Consider the following 19,368-nt stretch of genomic DNA (forward strand, 5'->3'; position numbering starts at 1 on the left):
CAATTACTGGTGAGTGGTTTAAAGCTGCCCTGCCCACTATAAAACACACGCCTGGTAAGAATTGTCTTGACGAGAAGCATTGTCTTCTGTGCATCATCGCCGGTCAAAAGAGCTGTCTGAAGACCTGCGATCAAGGATTGTTGATTTGTATAAAGCTGGTAAAGGATTAAAAAAAACATCTCCAGAAGTCTGGATGTTCATCGATTGACAGTCAGAGAAGTTGTCTACAAATAGTTTGGCACTGTTGCTTCTCTCCCAAGGAGTGGCCCTCCACCAATGATGACGCCAAGAGTTCAGCGCAGAATACTCGATAAAAACAAAAAAACTATAGTGTCTGCTCAAGACTTACAGAAATCACTGGCACAGTCCAATATCTCAGTCCACACGTCAACTAATATGTATAAGTATGGCCAAGAATAGTATTCATAGGAGGACTCCACGGAGGAAGCCACTGCTGTCTAAAAAAAAACATTGTTTCTCGTTCAATATTCGCAAAAAGGCACTTGGACACTCCACAGAAGTTTTGGCAAAATATTTTGTGGAGTGATGAAACCAAAGTTGAGTTGTTTGGGTGTAACACACAACATCATGTGTGAAGGAAAAATGTAACAGCTCACTAACATCAACCCCTCATCCCCGCCATAAAGCATAGTAAGCATCATGATTTGGGGCTGTTTTGTATCCTCAGGGCCTGGACAACTTGCAATCATTGCAATGAATTCAAAAGTTTATCAGGATGTTTTGCAGGAAAACCTGAGGCTGTTTGTCAGACAGTTATAGCTAAAAAGAGGATGGATGCTGCAATAAGACAAAGATCCAAAACAAAGAAGTAAATCAACTTCAGAATGGTTTCAGAAGAACAAAATACGTTCTGGAGTGGCCAAGTCAAAGTCCAGACTTGAACTCCATTGAGTTGCTGTGGCATGACCTAAAGACAGCGATTCATGCCAGACATCCCAGGAGTCTGACTGAACTACAGCAGTTTTGCAGAGAAGAATGGGCCAAGATTAGTCCTAATCGATGTGCCAGACTGATCTGCAGCTACAGGAAGCGTTTGGTTGACGGGAGGGGGGCACAAAATATTAAATGTGATGGCTCACTTACTTATTTTTCTCCTTCTGTTATTGTTTGCATTAGGGCTGTCCCAAACGACTAATTTCCTCCCGATTAGTCAGTCGACTATTTTTACGATTAGTCTACTAATCTAATAATTTTTTTTTTTTTTTACTAATTTAATAATGACATTTTTGGTAAAGCTTATTAATTCACAAAAAACATTTTGGAACACCTACATTCTTTATTAACGTATAAATAAATAACATAAATATCAATAATAAATCACAAACAATGAGGTCAAATGCTGCTGGCATTAACTGGTGCAAAAAAATAAACGGAAACACTGTGACGTTACCTTTTTAACAGGAATCAAAACAATTCTTACTCTTTTTGCGGTATGTCATTGTCTATATTGTTCTAAATGTTAAAATTAATCGCACTGTCCTGGACAATCATTTTCAGAATACTTTGTGTGAGGTCAGACGCTCTTTCTGGTGTGCATTCCGCATTTTTTGGGGAGGGGAAAAACTGTTCAACTTTTTTTTGTTCTAACCTGAAAATAGATAAAGCCGAGGGCGCACTGAAATATTACCACAATTATTTTGAATGAAAGGCACACATAGTCATAGTAACAAAAATTAAATATATAGTATTAATTTTACAGTATACTACTATATGTATATACACAATAATACAATAATACTTTATAATATAAAGTAACTAACATTAGTGCAGTCATGGATTACAGTAAGCAGGCCAGTGTTGTTTCCATATAGATTTTGAATTATATTATGTATATACAGGATATATATATATAATTCCCCCCCCCCAAGTGGGACCTTTCATGACCCTAATACATTTAATGATAATAAAATATATAATTACATTATATGTATATATATATATATATATATCTCATTATTATTATTATTATTTTATTTGAAAAAAATTCACGTTGATACGACTCACATAAAGGCAACTTCAATTAAAAAAAAAAAAAAAAAAATCGTTAGAAAGTTGTATGGACTTAAAATCTGCTAGCTTGTTGTTTCTTGTTGTCTTCCGATATACACTTGGGTGACGGCGCTTCAAGTGTTCGTTCATAGCCGACGGGCTACCGTGGTATGCAGCTCAGCTTAGCATAGAGTACACACAGTAGCACACTCCATATTTTCCTTGAAATAATTTCAGGCTCTGGCTAGTCTGGTCCTCTTTTTTGGCTTTATGCCGCTTTCACCGTGTTACCAATTCTGCCCTTCTTGGTAATTGGCGTTTTCAACTGCTCGCCGTAGTGAGGAGATTCACTTGACTCGTTGTCGTCGATTCGTCCGATTTCCTCCTCAGGAAGGCGGCGGCGTGCATAAAAACACCGAGAGAAGTCGGATGGCTTTTTATGGATACTTTTATTGACCAAAACAAGAACAGCCACTTAACTCCGCGCTGCCCGCGCACTTTTCCAACTTTCACCGATCTCGTTCCCTCCCTCTCTCTCGCTCGCCCACTTTCTTTCCCTCCGCTCAGTTTGACAATGCCGGTCACATTGATAATAACAGCAGCCTCCTTGGGGGTGCCGGTAACTACTGCTTGCATCGCGATCGTCCGCCATTCTAAATTTTATCTGCATGTAATTTTTTTTTAACCCGTCATTACCCGTGGACGGTATGTTTTACCCGTCGACGCATTTACGTCATCGATGACGTCGACAACGTCGACTAGTCGGGACAGCTCTAGTTTGCATAACATCCACATTAAAAGTTTAAACCTATTGATGTTTGGGTGGTTTTAGCTAAAGCAGATTTTTTTCATCTGTGTGATTTTGACAAAGATCAGATCACATTTTGATGGCGATTTTATGCAGAAATGTGAGAAATTCCAAAAGGTTCAGATACTTTCTCATACCACTGTACTAATTTTCTCATGGTTATAGAGCATCATCACAGCAACATGGCCTCTTCAAAATCTGGGTAAGAATCCTCTATGATCAGCTGAGAACTTGATGTAATCCAAATGACCTCATACATGCCAGTCATGAAAAACAAAACAACAACCGCATAGATAAACTACCGCTAGCAAATGAATTAGATACAGTGATCCCCGCTACTTAGCACTTCAAACTTTGCGCCCTCAGTCCATCACAGAATTTTTATTTTTTATTTATATTTAATGTAAATAAGCTCTGCCTCTACTTCGCAGATTTTTGATTTTCACGGTGGGGGGGGGGTGGTCCCCATTAACCGCGAAAAACAAGGGATCACTGTATTTTATAAGTATGCTACATAATTGGCGTGCAAACATACAGGTGTAGTAAAATGAATGTATTTCAATCAATGGAGAGTGAGATAATAGAGGCCAACTGAAACAATCAAGTAATATGTAACGCTTATTATTTATTTTCTTGTTGTCACCTTGTGCCTTGGCATTTTTGGAGTCATTCCTGTACAGTTTGTGCATCTACACATACAGGTCAGTTCATGTATCTCTAAAAATTGACTTTGAAATGGACTTACAAAAACTCCAGCTATATTAAGTTGTGACTGGGTAATTGGTGTGCAGTTTAAAACGATTACTAATGCATTTAGTTTGTTCCTTTGTTAGAAACGCATGTATTCCAAATTGTTTTTGGACGTTTTGAAAGTTAATAGGGACTATGGGTTTCACAAGGATTTCAAAAAAAGCAATGTTACCTGATGGTAGCATTAGGCAAAATATTGTTTTTTTGCCTTGTATTATAGTAGCTCTCATTAATAAGTGAAAGGAAAGTTCAAGGCCAAAACAAATGTACGAGTATATCCCCTGTGTCTTGACAAATGCGATTAGCTATAAATGTTAGGTGTGTCGGAAAAGTCGCAGGTGCTGTCACAAAGTATCTATTTCAAATGCAAATTATGAGGTCTTCCCCTTTTATTGTGAGCCAGACTGTCAACCAGCATGTCTGACAGCCCTGTCTGAGAAAACCATTGCCACACAATGTAGCTGTGTGCGATTAATTAATTAATTTCCAAAGTAGTACTCATTTTGGAAATTTGGGACATGTAGATCGCTGTAATGATGGAGCTGGGATTAATTTTGGAAGTGGTGTTACTTGACGGTAACATTTGAATAGTCTACATTTAGTTTAGATTTTAAATACAAGTTTCCAAGGTACTTCCGCAAGTCTGCTCGCAACTTCCGTTTTAGAATTTCTCCATACAAAGCAACAGTGGAGCTGGAGTAACATTACTCAACAAAATCCCTTAAAAATGACAATTTGGATTTTGGAACTACCGCATCCATCTTCCAACATCACAACAGGGGAGGACAACATGTTCATCAAGGCAGATGTGGAACTAAGCCCGTGCCACCACACAGACAGTTTTTGTAGCCATGTTGCAGCTTTGTCATGTAAGGTATGTTCTTCCCATCCCTGCATTTTAATGTGTCCGGTGCTAAAAAAATATTAAAGCTAAAATCTTGTGAATGAAACGACTTGTTGCGTTTGATATTGTCATTGCGATGATGACTGTAATTATGTTGATCTTTAATATTATTTACTAAAACTACTGTACCTGCTGCGAGCCTGTTGCTAATCTGTACGTGTTGGATGGCACAATTATGTCAACACATGAATGCAAGTCTTACAAGTTTTTTGTTCGTTTGTTTACAGGTGGAAAACGCTCTTAGAAAAGGGAAGACAGGTTGATGTGCCTCACAACACCGCTTATTGTACGTTGATGAACTGGAGACTATGCCAAGGGTCTTCGTAATGTCGGGTGAAAGTTTGTCGAGGCTCCGGAGCTCTGCTGTCTGAACTAACATTCTCGTATGCTATTTTTCTAATAATTTTATAAATTGTGATTTATTGACCTGTTTTGCACATGCACCACTTGTTTGAAATAAAACAAGAAATTGAATCATGTTGTTCAAATGTTTTATTGTGATTAATACCAGCACTAAAAAAAGAATGACATACTACTTTTGTTTTATATGTACATACCTTGTAGTATTTCCTTGTAACAACAAAATCCATGTCAGTTTTTAATTCCACCTCTTTAATTCCACCTCATTTTGGTCACTTCAGTGGCCGGCGTATAAATTTACACCGGCTGACAGGTTGTTATAATTTTGTCTACGAATGATCAACGACGTGATAAGAACAATCATTCAATCTTTTAAGTATATCCTTAGGTTTAAATCACATCCTTAACTTCTTGTCTGCAGCTGGTTTCGATTTAAGGCATTTGGCGAGGTAGATCCTCACTGGCACTCTGAAGCTGGAGGATGTTCAAAACATTCCACTTCAAACTAGGGCTGAACGATACTGGAAAAAACTTACATTGCGACTTTTGGGGGATTGCGATATATTGCGATATATATTGCAATATTAAAACGAAGAATTTTCACCAGATGACTTGAATAGATGTTTTTCCTGAGTTGCCCCCTTGTTTCCGTATCTATCCCTGCATTCTTAAATTGTCTCTTTGTTTTAAATTCTTTAAATTAATCATATTCTTCACTATTAAAAAGTTTTTTAAAAAATGATTGCATTATCGATTTAAAGCAACACTTGGTAATTTTTCAGTCCTGATCAATTTAACGACACCGGTGGGCAAAAGTGGTACTGTTTTGCCTTCAGGAAAACTGCGTTTCCCTTGAGGACCAGCACACACCTGCATAGTGTCGTAAAATCATGATAGCCGCCTGCAGATGGATCAAAGCAATATTTCTGTTTCCAGCAGCTGTGTGAAGGATGAAAAGTAATAAGGTAATTAATCCAGTTGTGGCTAAACAATAGCAGATGACAGTTAGCAGCCGTGTTTCTTAGTGTGGCTAAATCCCCCCCGCCCCGCCCCCCCCCCACCTAAACTCGTCAGCGATGATAAGTTGGGGGGTGGCGCCAGTGAGTAAAAGCCAGGCCAATATTTATTCTGTATATCCTGGTAGCCTCCCTTTCTTTTTCCTCTTCCGACAAAACTTTGTCTCTTACGTTGCTCTGCCATCTTTGCCGAATTCACGCAAAAGCGTAACCATCGACTCTCCTCTTTATAATGGAAGGGGGAAGTGACGTATGCCGTAAAGCAGTCAGCAGATTTGTAGGTTTTTTTTTTTGTGTGTGGCAGAGTTCCTGCCACCCTCTTCAAAGTTAATCAAAGCAAAACATACCCCCTCAAGATATAAAAGACGTGTCATTCAACTAGGTAGTTTTTAGTCGACGTATCATCAAAAGTCTTATGACAATATTTTATAAAGTTTGAAAAGTTACCTAGTGTTGCTTTAAGGTGCTTCAATTTAATTGTATTTATACATTTATTATTCATTTAGGAACTGAAAGTGCAAAACCGTGATATGAGATTGTATTCCTCTAATAATACAGTTTAATCCAGGCTAAATCAGTTTATCTGTGAATGATTAAGATTGCTGTATGTAAAAGGGATAAAGATAGCCATTTCGCGGCAAACTTGCTGCTTTTATGAAGCAAACTATAAGTTTAAGCTTAAAAAAAAAAAAAAATCGCACATCCTGTGATAGGACTATTGCATGTGCGCACATTGCGATGGCGAAATTCAAATGATATATTGTGCAGGCCTACTTCAAACCATGTATATAGGCGCTTCCAGGAGTTCACGCATAGCACACAAAGTCTGAGTGTCATCTACGTCGTGCTGAAACCATTTTTGGAGATCCCGTGGGTTCCTCTGATTTGATTTTGCAGTTTTGACTTTGTCAACACACTGCTTACTTCAACCGCAATTCATGTTGTTCTTTCTAAACCGGAAGTTCGGAGCAGACATTTTCCAAGATGGCGCTGCCCATATTTTGCTCAGGAAACATGTCTATAGCATGTGTAATATTGACCGTGGAATTTCTTTTTTCCATACACAGCCCAAATTATTTTAGAAATTGTAAATGTTTTTGTGTTAATGCAATCTTTCATCTGTTTTATAAATACATTTTAAATGAGTGGTTTAATTCTCCCTGCTTAGCCCTACAGTCCAAAAACAAGGCCTCATCCATCAGTTCTACATTTGGAAGGCGAGCTGGTGTGGGCAAAGTTCAACAGACGGCCCTGGTGGCCCTGTCGAGTTCTCTGTGACCCTCAGTTAGGCCTTCACACCAAAATGAAACGTGAGATTTCCTACAAAGTATCCCACTGCAAATGGTAGTATTTTATGTTATCATCCCAATTCTGTTTTGTTTCAGTTCCCAGTCCTCGCCCCTGTCGCATGTACTTCCTGGAGACCATTGGCGAGATAGTCGAGTGTGCCTGGGTCCCTGGGAACGCTGTTTTTCCTTTCAAAGGGGGCTATCAGTTTGATGACCTTCCCATGCTTAGACGGAGAGGGAAACAAAAGGAGAAAGACTACAAGTACTCGGTAAATGATCACATTGAATTAAAAGAAATGTATAACTCTTAGTTACACTGTGTGCACTGAATGAAAAACACATGAATAAACATCTGGGGGAAAAATAAGAATCCTTGAGGGCTTAGAACCTTTTTCTACTCGTTAAATAACAGTGTATTTGGGAGGGTAAAGGAATACCTATGTATGTTGGGAGGGAAATACTGTTTTCCCAAGCAATAGATTTAAAAAATGCCATCCTATGTACACCGTGTCCTTGAGGCAGCAAAAATAATTGGAGCAAAGACAAAAGACGAACCTGTTCATATGTTGTCAGTTAAATAAGCTTCAGAGGTCAAATGAAGTCAAACTTAATCAAAAGCCAAAATATTAATCAGAAGGTAAATATGTATTTTGCTAGTACACTCCCTTTTGAACAATGTTGACATTAATGTAGTAAAAAGTCCAGGGGCATGACTAGTTTGTTGTCATTGAATTTTTTCAGTCATTCAAAGTAATATCTGTTGGCAGTAGTAGTGTGCATATTTCACCAACAATGTGAAAGCCAGAGGTGGGTCGTAAAGCGTTACATTTACTTTTTGAGACGTAAATATATGTACTTTTTGGAGTAGTTTCACCATGCCATACTTTTTACCTTGCGTAGATTTGTAAAGAAGAAACTTCACTACTTTGGGCTGCACTAGATTCGTTATATTTTTCCTCTTTATCCTACATACAGGTATAAGATTTTTGCTCAGCCCACAGTGGCTGTCTCAGTTTCCCCAATGAGACGTTGCAAGAATAACCACATGACTCTATTTTACCGATCAGAGGTAACAAGGTTTTTCTCCACTAGAGGGCACTCATAGTCTTTGGACGGGTGATCTTACTTGTGTTGTTCTGGTCTGAATTTGATTGTTTTTGTGTCATCTTTTTGGCCTAGAATGATCATGTAATATGTCTTAGTACAGTATAAAAATAACAGTTCGTATAGATGAAGTGCTGAGAAAATAAATACCATTATTTAAAATCAGACATTGGAAGCAGTTACTCACAATGTTACTCATGATTTGAGTATTCTTTTCAACAAATACATTTTTTTTTTCAATTTTTGGATGAATACTTGCACTAGAGTAATATTTAGAAGTAACGCTACTCTTGAGCAAAATGTTTAGCTACTCTACCCACCTTTGGTGAAAGCTCATGCACGAAATATATCATTGTTGGAACACAAAACTGTTGGGTACAGTGATCCCTCGCTAATTCGCGCTTTAACCTTCGCGCCCTTAGTCCATTGCAGATTTTTTTTTTTTCAATTAAAAAAAAAAACAACAACAATAAATACAGATGAGCTGTCCTGATTCGATCAGGTAGTCTCACTCCCTATTCTGCTCCTTTTCTTGGTCAGGCAGTGCACTGGAGTTGCTCATTAAAGTTCATGATGGTTGACAGTTGTTGTGGTTTGATCTTGCCAGAGATGCCTGGAAGGCGAGACTTCAAAGCGCCGCATGCATCAATCATTGTTTAACTTGTTAAACAGTTGCTGTGGCAACTCATTGTGTGTAAGTAACCGGCTTAAGCGGATTTGAATGGACTCACTCAATGAAACATTTAATAAAGACAAGCATTTTTCTACCTTACTCTTTTTTAAATAATTCAGTGGGACAGTAACATGTTTAAAACTTATTGTAATTACAGTATTATATTTAAAGTGCTTAAAAAACATAATAAAATATATTTATATATACAAGTACATAGTTTTTTTTAAAAATTTTAATTATTATTTTATTTATTAAACATGTCTTATATGTATCTCTTTCCAATGCTAAATCTGAATAAATACATCATTTTTTGTTTGTTTGGGGCGCGACTTCGTGTTTTTTAACTTATTGTGGCGGGTACTGGTCCCCATTAACCGCGAAAAACGAGGTATCACTGTAATTTCCAACGGAGCGGAAAAAAAAGATTAAAAAAAAAAATCTTGCTCAGTCAGTATGTTTTTAGCGGGAATGACTAGGAAGTATTTACAATACACAACTTGGACAAAATATCATGTTTTTGTACTTGCTATCTGATACCGGGAATCTCTATACTGTTTCATACTGAAACTAATTGACCCTTCTACTATATTTTATATATATTACTATATATTATCTCATGCCTACTTGAAATGTTGAACGCTTTAAAATGTTGTCTCTACTCTTTTTAGGTACCCAAAAGTTTGCAGTCTGCCTGGAAAGCTGCCGTCACGGAAGCTGAGCAGATGCTGTCTGCGGGAGAACGGGATGCCAAGACTTTGCCTGCAGTGTGCCTCAATGGAGACGAGGCCATACTAAGCCCACCTCAGGAGCCTCTCTCTTCCAGTGTGGAGGCTTGTCAGCACTCACGCTTTAATGTTCCCAGTAGAAATGAGCATGTGATCAGAAAATCTGCTGGGACACAGTCCAATCAGAGTAAAACTTGCAAAAAGAAAAAGAAATGTCTGTCAGACATATTTGGTCATATTATCAGTGGGTCAACTGAGTCATCGGTCATCACTTCGTCGGGCACATTGGACCTTCGTACAGAAAGCCGTGCACTGAAAACCGCACCAGAAGACTCCCCATATGCTGATCTGGATGCTGTTCCTGTCTTACATTGTCCAAAACGTCTAACAATGTCTCCATTACGGGAACTAGACAGGCCCAACACGCAATTAAAAATGTTTACAGAAACAGTCCAGAAATCTACTGACTCATGTAATTCTGACAATGCTTTTGTGGACACATTGGACTGTAAAAATCAGAGACTAAACGACAAAAAACAAACTGCACACATTCCACACGAAAGGCTCCCTGATAATTTGCTTGCCAGAAGTCTCCTTATGACGACAACCGTGGAAGCAGAAGAAGAGGTTGAATCCCAAGATGCACTGGCTGCGCGCCAAATATTAGCTGACTCTGATGATTGTCATCCAAATGAACCCAGTGACACAACAGAGTTAAAAGTGGAAACTTCTCCTTGCAGGGAATCCATTTCCAATGCATCACCCTGGTTAAATCACAGCACTCCAAAGAGGCGTACAAGGAAGCCGGACAAGATGAAAGAAAATGTTGGCATATTGACAAAGTTTCCTCGTATGGACCGAAGTGATTCCTATACTCCTCCTGTTCAAATCGAGATGGAGAATGTTAGCTCAGATCTGTCATCTTCGTCATCCTCCTCTTCCTCACCAATGTGTCCCATGGATGTTTTCCAGGATGTGAAGGAACTCACGTTTAAGTCTCTTCTCGACGAGAACAGCGACTCCCAGGTGGCTTCATTTTTTCCCGATTCCAGTTATAAATTTAGTACCTTTCTTATGCTGCTTAAAGACATTCATGACACTAGAGCAAAAGTCGGTAAGCCCCTGGTTATTCCTCCATCACCGCAGCTGATCAAGGAGGAACCCTTAGTCATGCCATCGCCTTCCTGTAGTGATCTGCCGAGGTGGTCTTCTGCCACTTTAAGTCAAGAAATTAAAACAGAAGCAGCACAACAAACAGGAAAAACCAAGTGCAGGACTAAATCTTTAATGTCAGCAGACACCTACCACTTTGAACATTTTCCCTCACGGATTGAAAATTCTGACAAACAACGGCGAAAACAAAGACTTCCTGCTAAACTGAAACTTTCTCCACCTGACCTGTCGCCCAACACTGCTCCCAGAAGGCAATTTGTCATTGGCGACGCTGATTTAGTGAATTCTGATAATCCCATTCCCTGTGAACCTGCGGCCACCTACCTCAACAAGAGCTCTGAATCCCCCATTGCCCCAAAGAAGCGCTGGCAAATGGTTGAGGAAAATGAGGCGAATGCCTCGTACACAGTAACAGCTTCTGCAGATTTTCCTCTGGGAGCTAAGAAGCTGCTAGATACAAACTCATTCTCTGAGGAAAGCAGTGAAGCCGGTAAGATGCAATCCACTGTTGGGCCACGCGTTTGGTTAAAAACGAATCCAAAAGGGTTTTTGTTTGTCTCGTAGGGCATTCTGAGAACAAACGCCTCCGGAAACCAACCAAACGACTTCTGGAATCAGCAGAAGAATACCAACAAATATTCGTCCCAAAAAAGCAATCGAAAAGAGACGCTTTAGACCTTTCCGATACGGTAACAGCACTCCTAGACGGTACACCACAACCAAGGGCACAAAAGCAGGAAATCTTCAAACATTATGTCACTACGATTGGATTAATTTGTTAATCCTTTTTAGAGTGTCAGACAACACCTATTATGAATGACTATACAGTGGTATGAAAAAGTATCTGAACCTTTAGGAATCGCTCACATTTCTGCATAAAATCACCAAATGTCAAAATCACACAGATGAAAATACAGTGTCTGCTTTAACTAAACCAAACATTTATAGATTTTCATAATTTAATGTGAATAGTATGCAAATGGTGACAGAAGGGGGGAAAATAGGTAAGTGAACCATCACATTGAATATTTTGTGGCCCCCCCTTTGGCAGCAATAACTTCAACCAGACGCTTCCTGTAGCTGCAGATCAGTCTGGCATATCGATCAGGACTAGTCTTGGCCCATTCTCTACAAAACTGCTGTAATTCAGTCAGATTCGAGGGATGTCTGGTGTGAATCGCTGTCTTAAGATCATGCCACAGCATCTCAATGGGTTTCAAGTCTGGACTTTGACTTGGCCACTTGAGAACGTGTATTTTATTCTTCTGAAACTATTGGGAAGTTAATGATACATGTATTTCTAGAGCGCTTTTAAACCACACAAAGACACTTCAAAGTAGTTGATTTACTTCTGTGTTTTGGATCATTGTCTTGTTGCAGCATCCATCCTCTTTTTAGCTTTAGCTGTCTGACAGACGGCCTCATGTTTTCCAGCAAAATATTCTGATGAACTTTTGAATTCCTTCTTCCATTGATGATTGCAAGTTTTCCAGGCCCTGAGGAAGCAAAACAGCCCCAAATCATGATGCTCCCTCCACCATGCTTCACGGTGGAGATGGTGTTGATGTCGGTGAGCTGTTCCATTTTTCCTCCACACATAACGTTGTGTGTTACTCCCAAACAATTCAACTTTGGTTTCATCAGTCTACAAAATATTTAGCCAAAACTTCTGTGGAGTGTCCAAGTGCCTTTTGCGAACATTAAACTAGCACCAATGTTTTTTTTTTTTAGACAGCATTGGCTTCCTCGGGAGAGTGCTCCCTTGAACACCATTCCTGGCCATAGTTTACATATAGTTGATGTGTGCACATATATATTGGACTGTGCCAGTGATTTCTGTAAGTCTTTAGCAGACACTCTAGGGTTCTTTTTTACCTCTCTGAGTATTCTGCACTGAGCTCTTGGCGTCATCTTTGGTGGACGGCCACTCCTTGGGAGAGGACCAACAGTGCCAAACTCTCTCAATTTGTAGACAACTTCTCTGACTGTCGATTGATGAACATCCAGACTTTTAGAGATGGTTTTGTTTCCTTTCCATGCTTTATACAAATCAACAATCCTTGATCACAGCTGTTTTGACCGAGCCATGATGCACGTCAGACAGTGCTTCTCAACAAGACAATTCTTACAAGGTGTGTGTTTTATAGTGGGCAGGGCAGGTTTAAACCACTGATCAGTGATTTGGTACACACCACAATTGTTTGGTAAAAATTGATTTCAAGGTGTGTGTTTTATAGTGGGCAGGGCAGCTTTAAACCACTGATCAGTGATTTGGTACACACCACAATTGTTTGGTAAAAATTGATTTCAATTGCTCTTAAGTCTCCTTTGGCAGAGGGTTCACTTACTTATTTTATCCCCCTTCTGTCATTGTTTACATGCAGTCCTCATTAAAATATGAAAACCTATAAATGTTTGGGTGGTTTTAGTTAAAGCAGACACTGTTTTTACGTCTGTGTGATTATGACAAAGATCAGATCACATTTGATGGTGATTTGATGCAGAAATGTGATAAATTCCAAAAGGTTCAGATATTTTTTCATACCACTGTAAGACTGTTGCTCAAAGCATTTAAGTATGCAAATCACAAATTTTTTAGACACAAAAAAACGACAACCCCTTACGATCGCAGTCATTAGGTGACATCAATTATACGCACACACATAGAAACTGATAGACTCAAAACACAAGTGCATGTGACAGTGGGTATTACTGACATCATGAGGAAGGGCAATCTGGGATACTCCCATTTCATTAGCTAAAATAGCTAAGGTAAGGCAGTTTCTAGAGATGCTGGCTGTTATTTACGCGTTTCTCCACTATTACACATAGGAAAATGATTTATTTTTCAAATTCATTGAAGATTTTTCACGCTGGGATGCACATGATAAAGGTGTTTTGTCCCTTTAAAGAAAGATGCTATTTTTAAACTGTAAAACAATCCAGAGCAGTTGCACTTCTCCTTAGAATGATTATTGCCGCCGCCTGTATCCTGTTTTCACTTTTTAAACTGTTTTTCAATGACGGATTTGTGTTTACAAGGTTGAGAAATTAAATGAAATCTCTACATGACCAATTTCTAGCAGAGAAATAACACAAGAAATAGAGTATAAAAGTAATGCATCTTAAGCAGAAAAAAATGTATGTGATTATGATTAAAGTGGGACCATTTACACCAGGGGTGCTCAAGCCCAGTCCTCGAGAGCCCCTATCCAGCTTGTTTTCCATTTCTCCCTCCTCCAACACACCTGACTCAAATAATCAGGCTCATTATCAGAGGCTCTCGAGGACCGGACTTGGGCCCCCCTGATTTACAGTATTCCTGAGCAGCAAAAATGGTAAAAAAAAAAAAAAAGTGTCTTAAGTGTCATGTTTTTGCTAACGTGACGTAGTAATCATCAAAGGTGGGTAGAAATGCGTTACATGTACTCCATTACATTTACTTGAATAACTTTTTGAGAAAAATGTACTTCTAAGACTAGTTTTACTAAGCCATACATTTTACTTTTACTTGAGTAGATTAATGAAGAAAGGCTACTCTTACTCCGCTACTTTAGGCTGCACTAGTCACATTTTTTTTTCATTATTCTTCACATAAGAGTTTACCTTTTTCTTGCCAGGAGCTCTACCAGTTTCACCAATGAAACGTCACAACAATAATCACACGACTCTATTGTACCAATCAGATTCAAGCTGGCCATTCTTGGATCACGCCGGCCTGTTTAATCACGTGGTGTCTTTAAAGCACCGTAAAAATTTAAGCATTTGACATAGAGCGCTGCCCTTAACATGACTCGAAAGTGCGGATTTTAACTTCTCTCCCGGTTTTTATTTGGCATCGATTGACCACAGAAAACCGGAGATATGATCCTTTTAATTTCATAATAGGAACTATAAAGGAACTTTTCACTATTCAAACTAGGAACTATTTTCTCCAGTAGAGGGCACTCATGCTCTTTGGAAAAATGATGCCTCATTTCTGCATTTTTTTTTTCTCTCGGCAGAATTCAATGTTTTTTTTTTTTTTTTTTTCGTATTTCTTTGGTTTAATATGGTTATGTAATGGATTATTGTACAGAATAATAAAATACCATAAAGATACAATTATTTATAAAAGAAAAATCAAATATTGTAAGCAGTTACTCACACTGTTACTCAATACTTGAGTATTCTTTTCACCAAATACTGTACTTTTTTTTTACTTGAGTAAATTTTTTGGATGACTACTTTTACTTCAGTAATATTATTTTAACATAACGCTCCTCTTAGTTGAGTAAAATTATTGGTTATTCTACCCACCTCTGGTAATTGGTACATATACGTCGGTGCCCTAATTTACAAGTTTCTTGATGTACTCCTTACAGTGGAATGAGGGGGAATTAATTACATTTGTTATAAACCCCCCAAAAGATTAAATAAATTATTATTTTTGTAACCTGTTTTAATCCAGTAAATGAAGCTTTGGGTTGTAAAATATAGGGCTGAGCGATATTGGAAAAAACTGACATTGCAATTTTTGGGGGGTTGCGATATATTGAGAAATGTATATCATATAAATATTAAAACTAGAAGAATTTTCACAAGACTTGAATAGCTCTGTTTGGAAAGACTTTGGTTGACTCACTATGACCACATTGTATTCATTAGAGATGTCCGGATCTAAACAAATGATCGGAAATCGAGCCGATCGTGCCTTTTTTTTTTTGAGAATCTGAGTCTGGTTAAAAGGATTGGGTTTTTATTTAAAGAAATATATTTATGTTTTACTGCTTCATGCTCGTACAGCCTCTCACCCTCCCCTGAATAGCAGTGTGACAAAACTGACAAAAAGTGTGGGACCCACCTACCACCCTATTACTGTGGCTGCCAGGTTCCCGGCTGGCAGCCATCACCCAGCACCGTGATGGGATTGTGAGGGGAGGGTAGTGCAATGTATGCATTAAAATAGGAGAGCTTGGCTTGGGGCAGTGGGACCGCAGCATGGATTTCTGCCCAGCCGCCCGTCCCACCGCCCTTTGCCGGAGCTCTCCTGTGGAGTATGATGTGTGTGGTGCATTTAAAAAAGGTGCAGGGATGGCGGGGCCTGTCGTGAGGGGGCAACCGTGAGGTACCCCCCCCCCCCCCCCCCAACAGGCAACGCAAGGCAAGGCAAATTTATTTATATAGCACAATTCAACACAAGGCAATTCAAAATGCTTTACATCACATGAAGATCATAATCACATTTAAATCAACACAACGTAGAAACGAAGACAAAAGATCGCATTTAATCACAGAATAAAAATAAATAAATAAAATAAAAATAAAACAAAAACTACTACTACTAATAATAATTGAATAGAAAGCAGGTAGATTGAAATATATAGACAGTTATAGATATGCAGTGCTAAACAAAAGCGTTTTTAGCCCTGATTTAAAAGAGCTAACAGTTTGAGCATACTTCAGACGTTCGGGTAACTTGTTCCAGAGGTGGGGAGCATAATAACTAAATGCTGCCTCACCCTGCTTTAGGTCTGAGTCAATAATTACGCCAAGGTTTCTGACTTGATTTATAGCTGTAAGTGACATTGTGCTAAGTTGGCTGCTTATCTTTGACCTTTCCTTTTTTGGCCCAAAAATGATCACCTCTGTCTTCTGCACATTTAACTGGAGAAAATTCTGGCACATCCATTCATTGATTTGATGAATGCATTTGCTCAGGGTGACTAAGGGACTATAATCATGTGGGACACAGAAATGTACAGTTGTGTGTCATCTGCATAGGCGTGATAGGAGATGTCATACTGTTCCATTATCTGAGCTAACGGAAGCATATAGATGTTAAATAAGAGTGGTCCAAGAATTGACCCTTGAGGGACTCCACACGTGAATTTGGTTCGTTCTGACTGATGGTTTCCGATTGACACAAAGAAATCCCTATCATGTAAATAGGATGTGAACCACTGAAGAATAGTGTCAGTAAGCCCTACCCACTGTTCCAATCTGCTGAGTAGTATGTTGTGATCAACCGTGTCAAATGCGGCGCTGAGATCCAATAGTAGCAGAACAGATGATTTGCCTGCATCGGTATTCCGACGAATATCATTTAGGACTTTGATAAGCACAGTCTCGGTGCTGTGTTGTGGTCGAAATCCAGACTGAAATGAGTTAAAAAGATTGTTTTGCATTATATAATTCTGGATCTGTTCGAACACAACCCTTTCGAAAATTTTCCCCAGGAATGTCAGATTTGATATTGGCCTGTTATTACTAATTTTTGAGGCATCCAGATTAGGTTTTTTTAGGAGAGGTTTTATTACTGCAGTTTTTAAAGTCTGAGGAAACTCTCCTGTTTGGAGAGAAGTATTTATAATCTGAAGTATGTCTGGGGCTATGCAATGAAAAACAGTTTTGAAAAAGTTTGAAGGAAGGATGTCAAGGCAGCATGTTGTGGGCTTTAATTTCAACACAATTTCTGTTAAAGTGGCATAGTCCAAGAGGCTAAACTGTCTAAGATTGACATGGGGGACATTTTGGGAGGCATTTAGTGTAACATTTGTTAATCTGGAGTTGCACACAGTCTGTCTAATCTTTAGTACTTTGTGTGTAAAGAATGCTGCGAAATTATTACAGGACACCTCAGATGCCAATTCCTGAGGTATTGATGCTTGTGGGTTTGTCAGTTTGTCAACAACAGAAAATAGTGTGCGGGTATTGTTCGTGTTTCTACTAATGATCTCTGAAAAATATGACTGTCTAGCATTTTTCAGTTCCTGGTTGTATTTGCAAAGACTGTCTTTGTAGATATCATAAAAAACTAGGAGTTTGTTTTTTCGCCATCTGCGTTCTGCTCGTCTACAAATTTGCTTTTGTTTTATAGCTAGTATGGCATTTCTCCAGGGTGACCTCTTCTTTCTTGACAAAGATTTTGTCTTAATCGGGGCAATAGTGTCAATTACAGTCATCACACTGGAACTGAAACTATTTACAAGTTCTTCCACTGGAGCTATTGTAGGGGTTAATGGTGAGGCATAGACCTGTGTGAATAACGCACAAGTGTTATCACTTATGTAACGCTTCCTAATTACCTCTGTTTCCCTTTTCAGAGGATGGACGGGGGTGGTCATTTTAAACATAATGCAGTAGTGATCAGACAGAGCAACATCATTCACTGTGACCTCAGAGATGTTAAGACCTTTGGATATTATTAAATCCAGTATGTGCCCTCTGTTATGTGTTGGAACTGTGACATGCTGAGATAAACCAAATGTATCCAAAATATTTAAAAGCTCTATAGCACATCCTTCTTCAGGATTATCAACATAAATGTTAAAGTCACCCACTAGAACAACAGGTCCCAACCATCCCACAACCTTGGTGTGTGGTGCATTAAAAACAGGGGGGAGCCGGGCCGGGACTGTAAAGCCCGTCCCAGATGGGTTGTTGCTTTCTATACTTAGTAGAAGTTAAACATCCAACTTTTGTGTTCCAGCCTCACTTGTATCCCACAAAACCAGATCCGTAAGCTAATGCTTGGATGAGTTTGGCAGGGAAGAACTTTTAAACTGCTTACTGCAGAATGTAGGCAAACCTGCTTCATAATGCTTTGTTCACTTCCTTGAAATGCCATTCCTGTGTATTTCTGCGGCCTTTCATTTTCCATTTCAGTGCTATACCGCTTAACCACTTTTCTGAAAACATTTAATATTTGTTTTCTGTCAAACCAAAAACCCAGTTTCAAAATAATAACTCTACTCATTTGCTGAGTGCAAATGTTTTAGCAGTTTTAAACCATGCTACAAACTGGCACAGCAGTTTGAAACACAAATATCTCGAATAGGGTATCTTTTATAATGCTTCAGATAGTAATTCATACTCTGCATGTGTACCTCTCAGGTTCTGAGTGATACCAATGAAATTGTGTCGCCAGTTCTTGATCTCAGCATTACATCAGAGACACTTGCCTCAACATCACTCTCCATAGCACCACCTACGTCTCCAACTACAGAAGCATATGATCAACCTCATCATCAACGCTCCCCTGAAGGGACCTCCACAAGCTCCTCCTCAACTTTACCACAACCCCTTCTTGATGTGGTTAAAGCCGAAGAAGCTGATCTACCTCTAAACCCTGGTAAAGTGTCTAAAAAAGTTTGTTTTCATTTTGGATATTACTTCATGATATCATTTTGCTCGTAGTTACAAAGTTAACAGCGGAAAAACGAAGACCTCGGAAGCTGTCTCAGGAGGTTTTGGTTTGTACTATTGAAGAAGTGTCAGCCCCTCCAAAGAAGCAGGTAAGAAGTGTCTGATCTTTGTGCATTCACATTGTAGGCTCACTAGGGACAACTCACTAATGGGCAGCATCTAAAGCAGACATGTCCAAAGTCCAGCCCGGGGGCCAAATGCGGCCCGTGGTCAAATTTCATCCGGCCCCCAGCCTCTGTCATAAAATCAATAACATCTGGCCCGCACACAGGCTTAATAAATTGGTCAGCAGTACTGCAACTAGCATATGAAGTAGCTTACACACGAAATGCTGCTCCTCATTTACCCACTAAAAAGCAGCAGCACTTT

At 39.1% G+C, this 19,368-nt stretch overlaps 1 protein-coding gene across 1 annotated transcript in view; it reads left to right on the plus strand.

Moving 5' to 3' along the window:
* Positions 1-19,368, plus strand: part of nsd1a (nuclear receptor binding SET domain protein 1a) — a 50,881-nt gene that overhangs the window by 5,961 nt on the left and 25,552 nt on the right. Inside the window, exons 4-9 of the mRNA XM_057850347.1 lie at positions 7,017-7,158; positions 7,234-7,406; positions 9,583-11,302; positions 11,377-11,501; positions 18,688-18,925; positions 18,991-19,088. Coding sequence (XP_057706330.1) covers positions 7,017-7,158; positions 7,234-7,406; positions 9,583-11,302; positions 11,377-11,501; positions 18,688-18,925; positions 18,991-19,088 — 2,496 coding nt within the window. The remainder of the gene's footprint in view (positions 1-7,016; positions 7,159-7,233; positions 7,407-9,582; positions 11,303-11,376; positions 11,502-18,687; positions 18,926-18,990; positions 19,089-19,368) is intronic.

The sequence above is a fragment of the Corythoichthys intestinalis genome, chromosome 11, assembly GCF_030265065.1.
Source record: "Corythoichthys intestinalis isolate RoL2023-P3 chromosome 11, ASM3026506v1, whole genome shotgun sequence".
Taxonomy (NCBI): Eukaryota; Metazoa; Chordata; class Actinopteri; order Syngnathiformes; family Syngnathidae; genus Corythoichthys; species Corythoichthys intestinalis.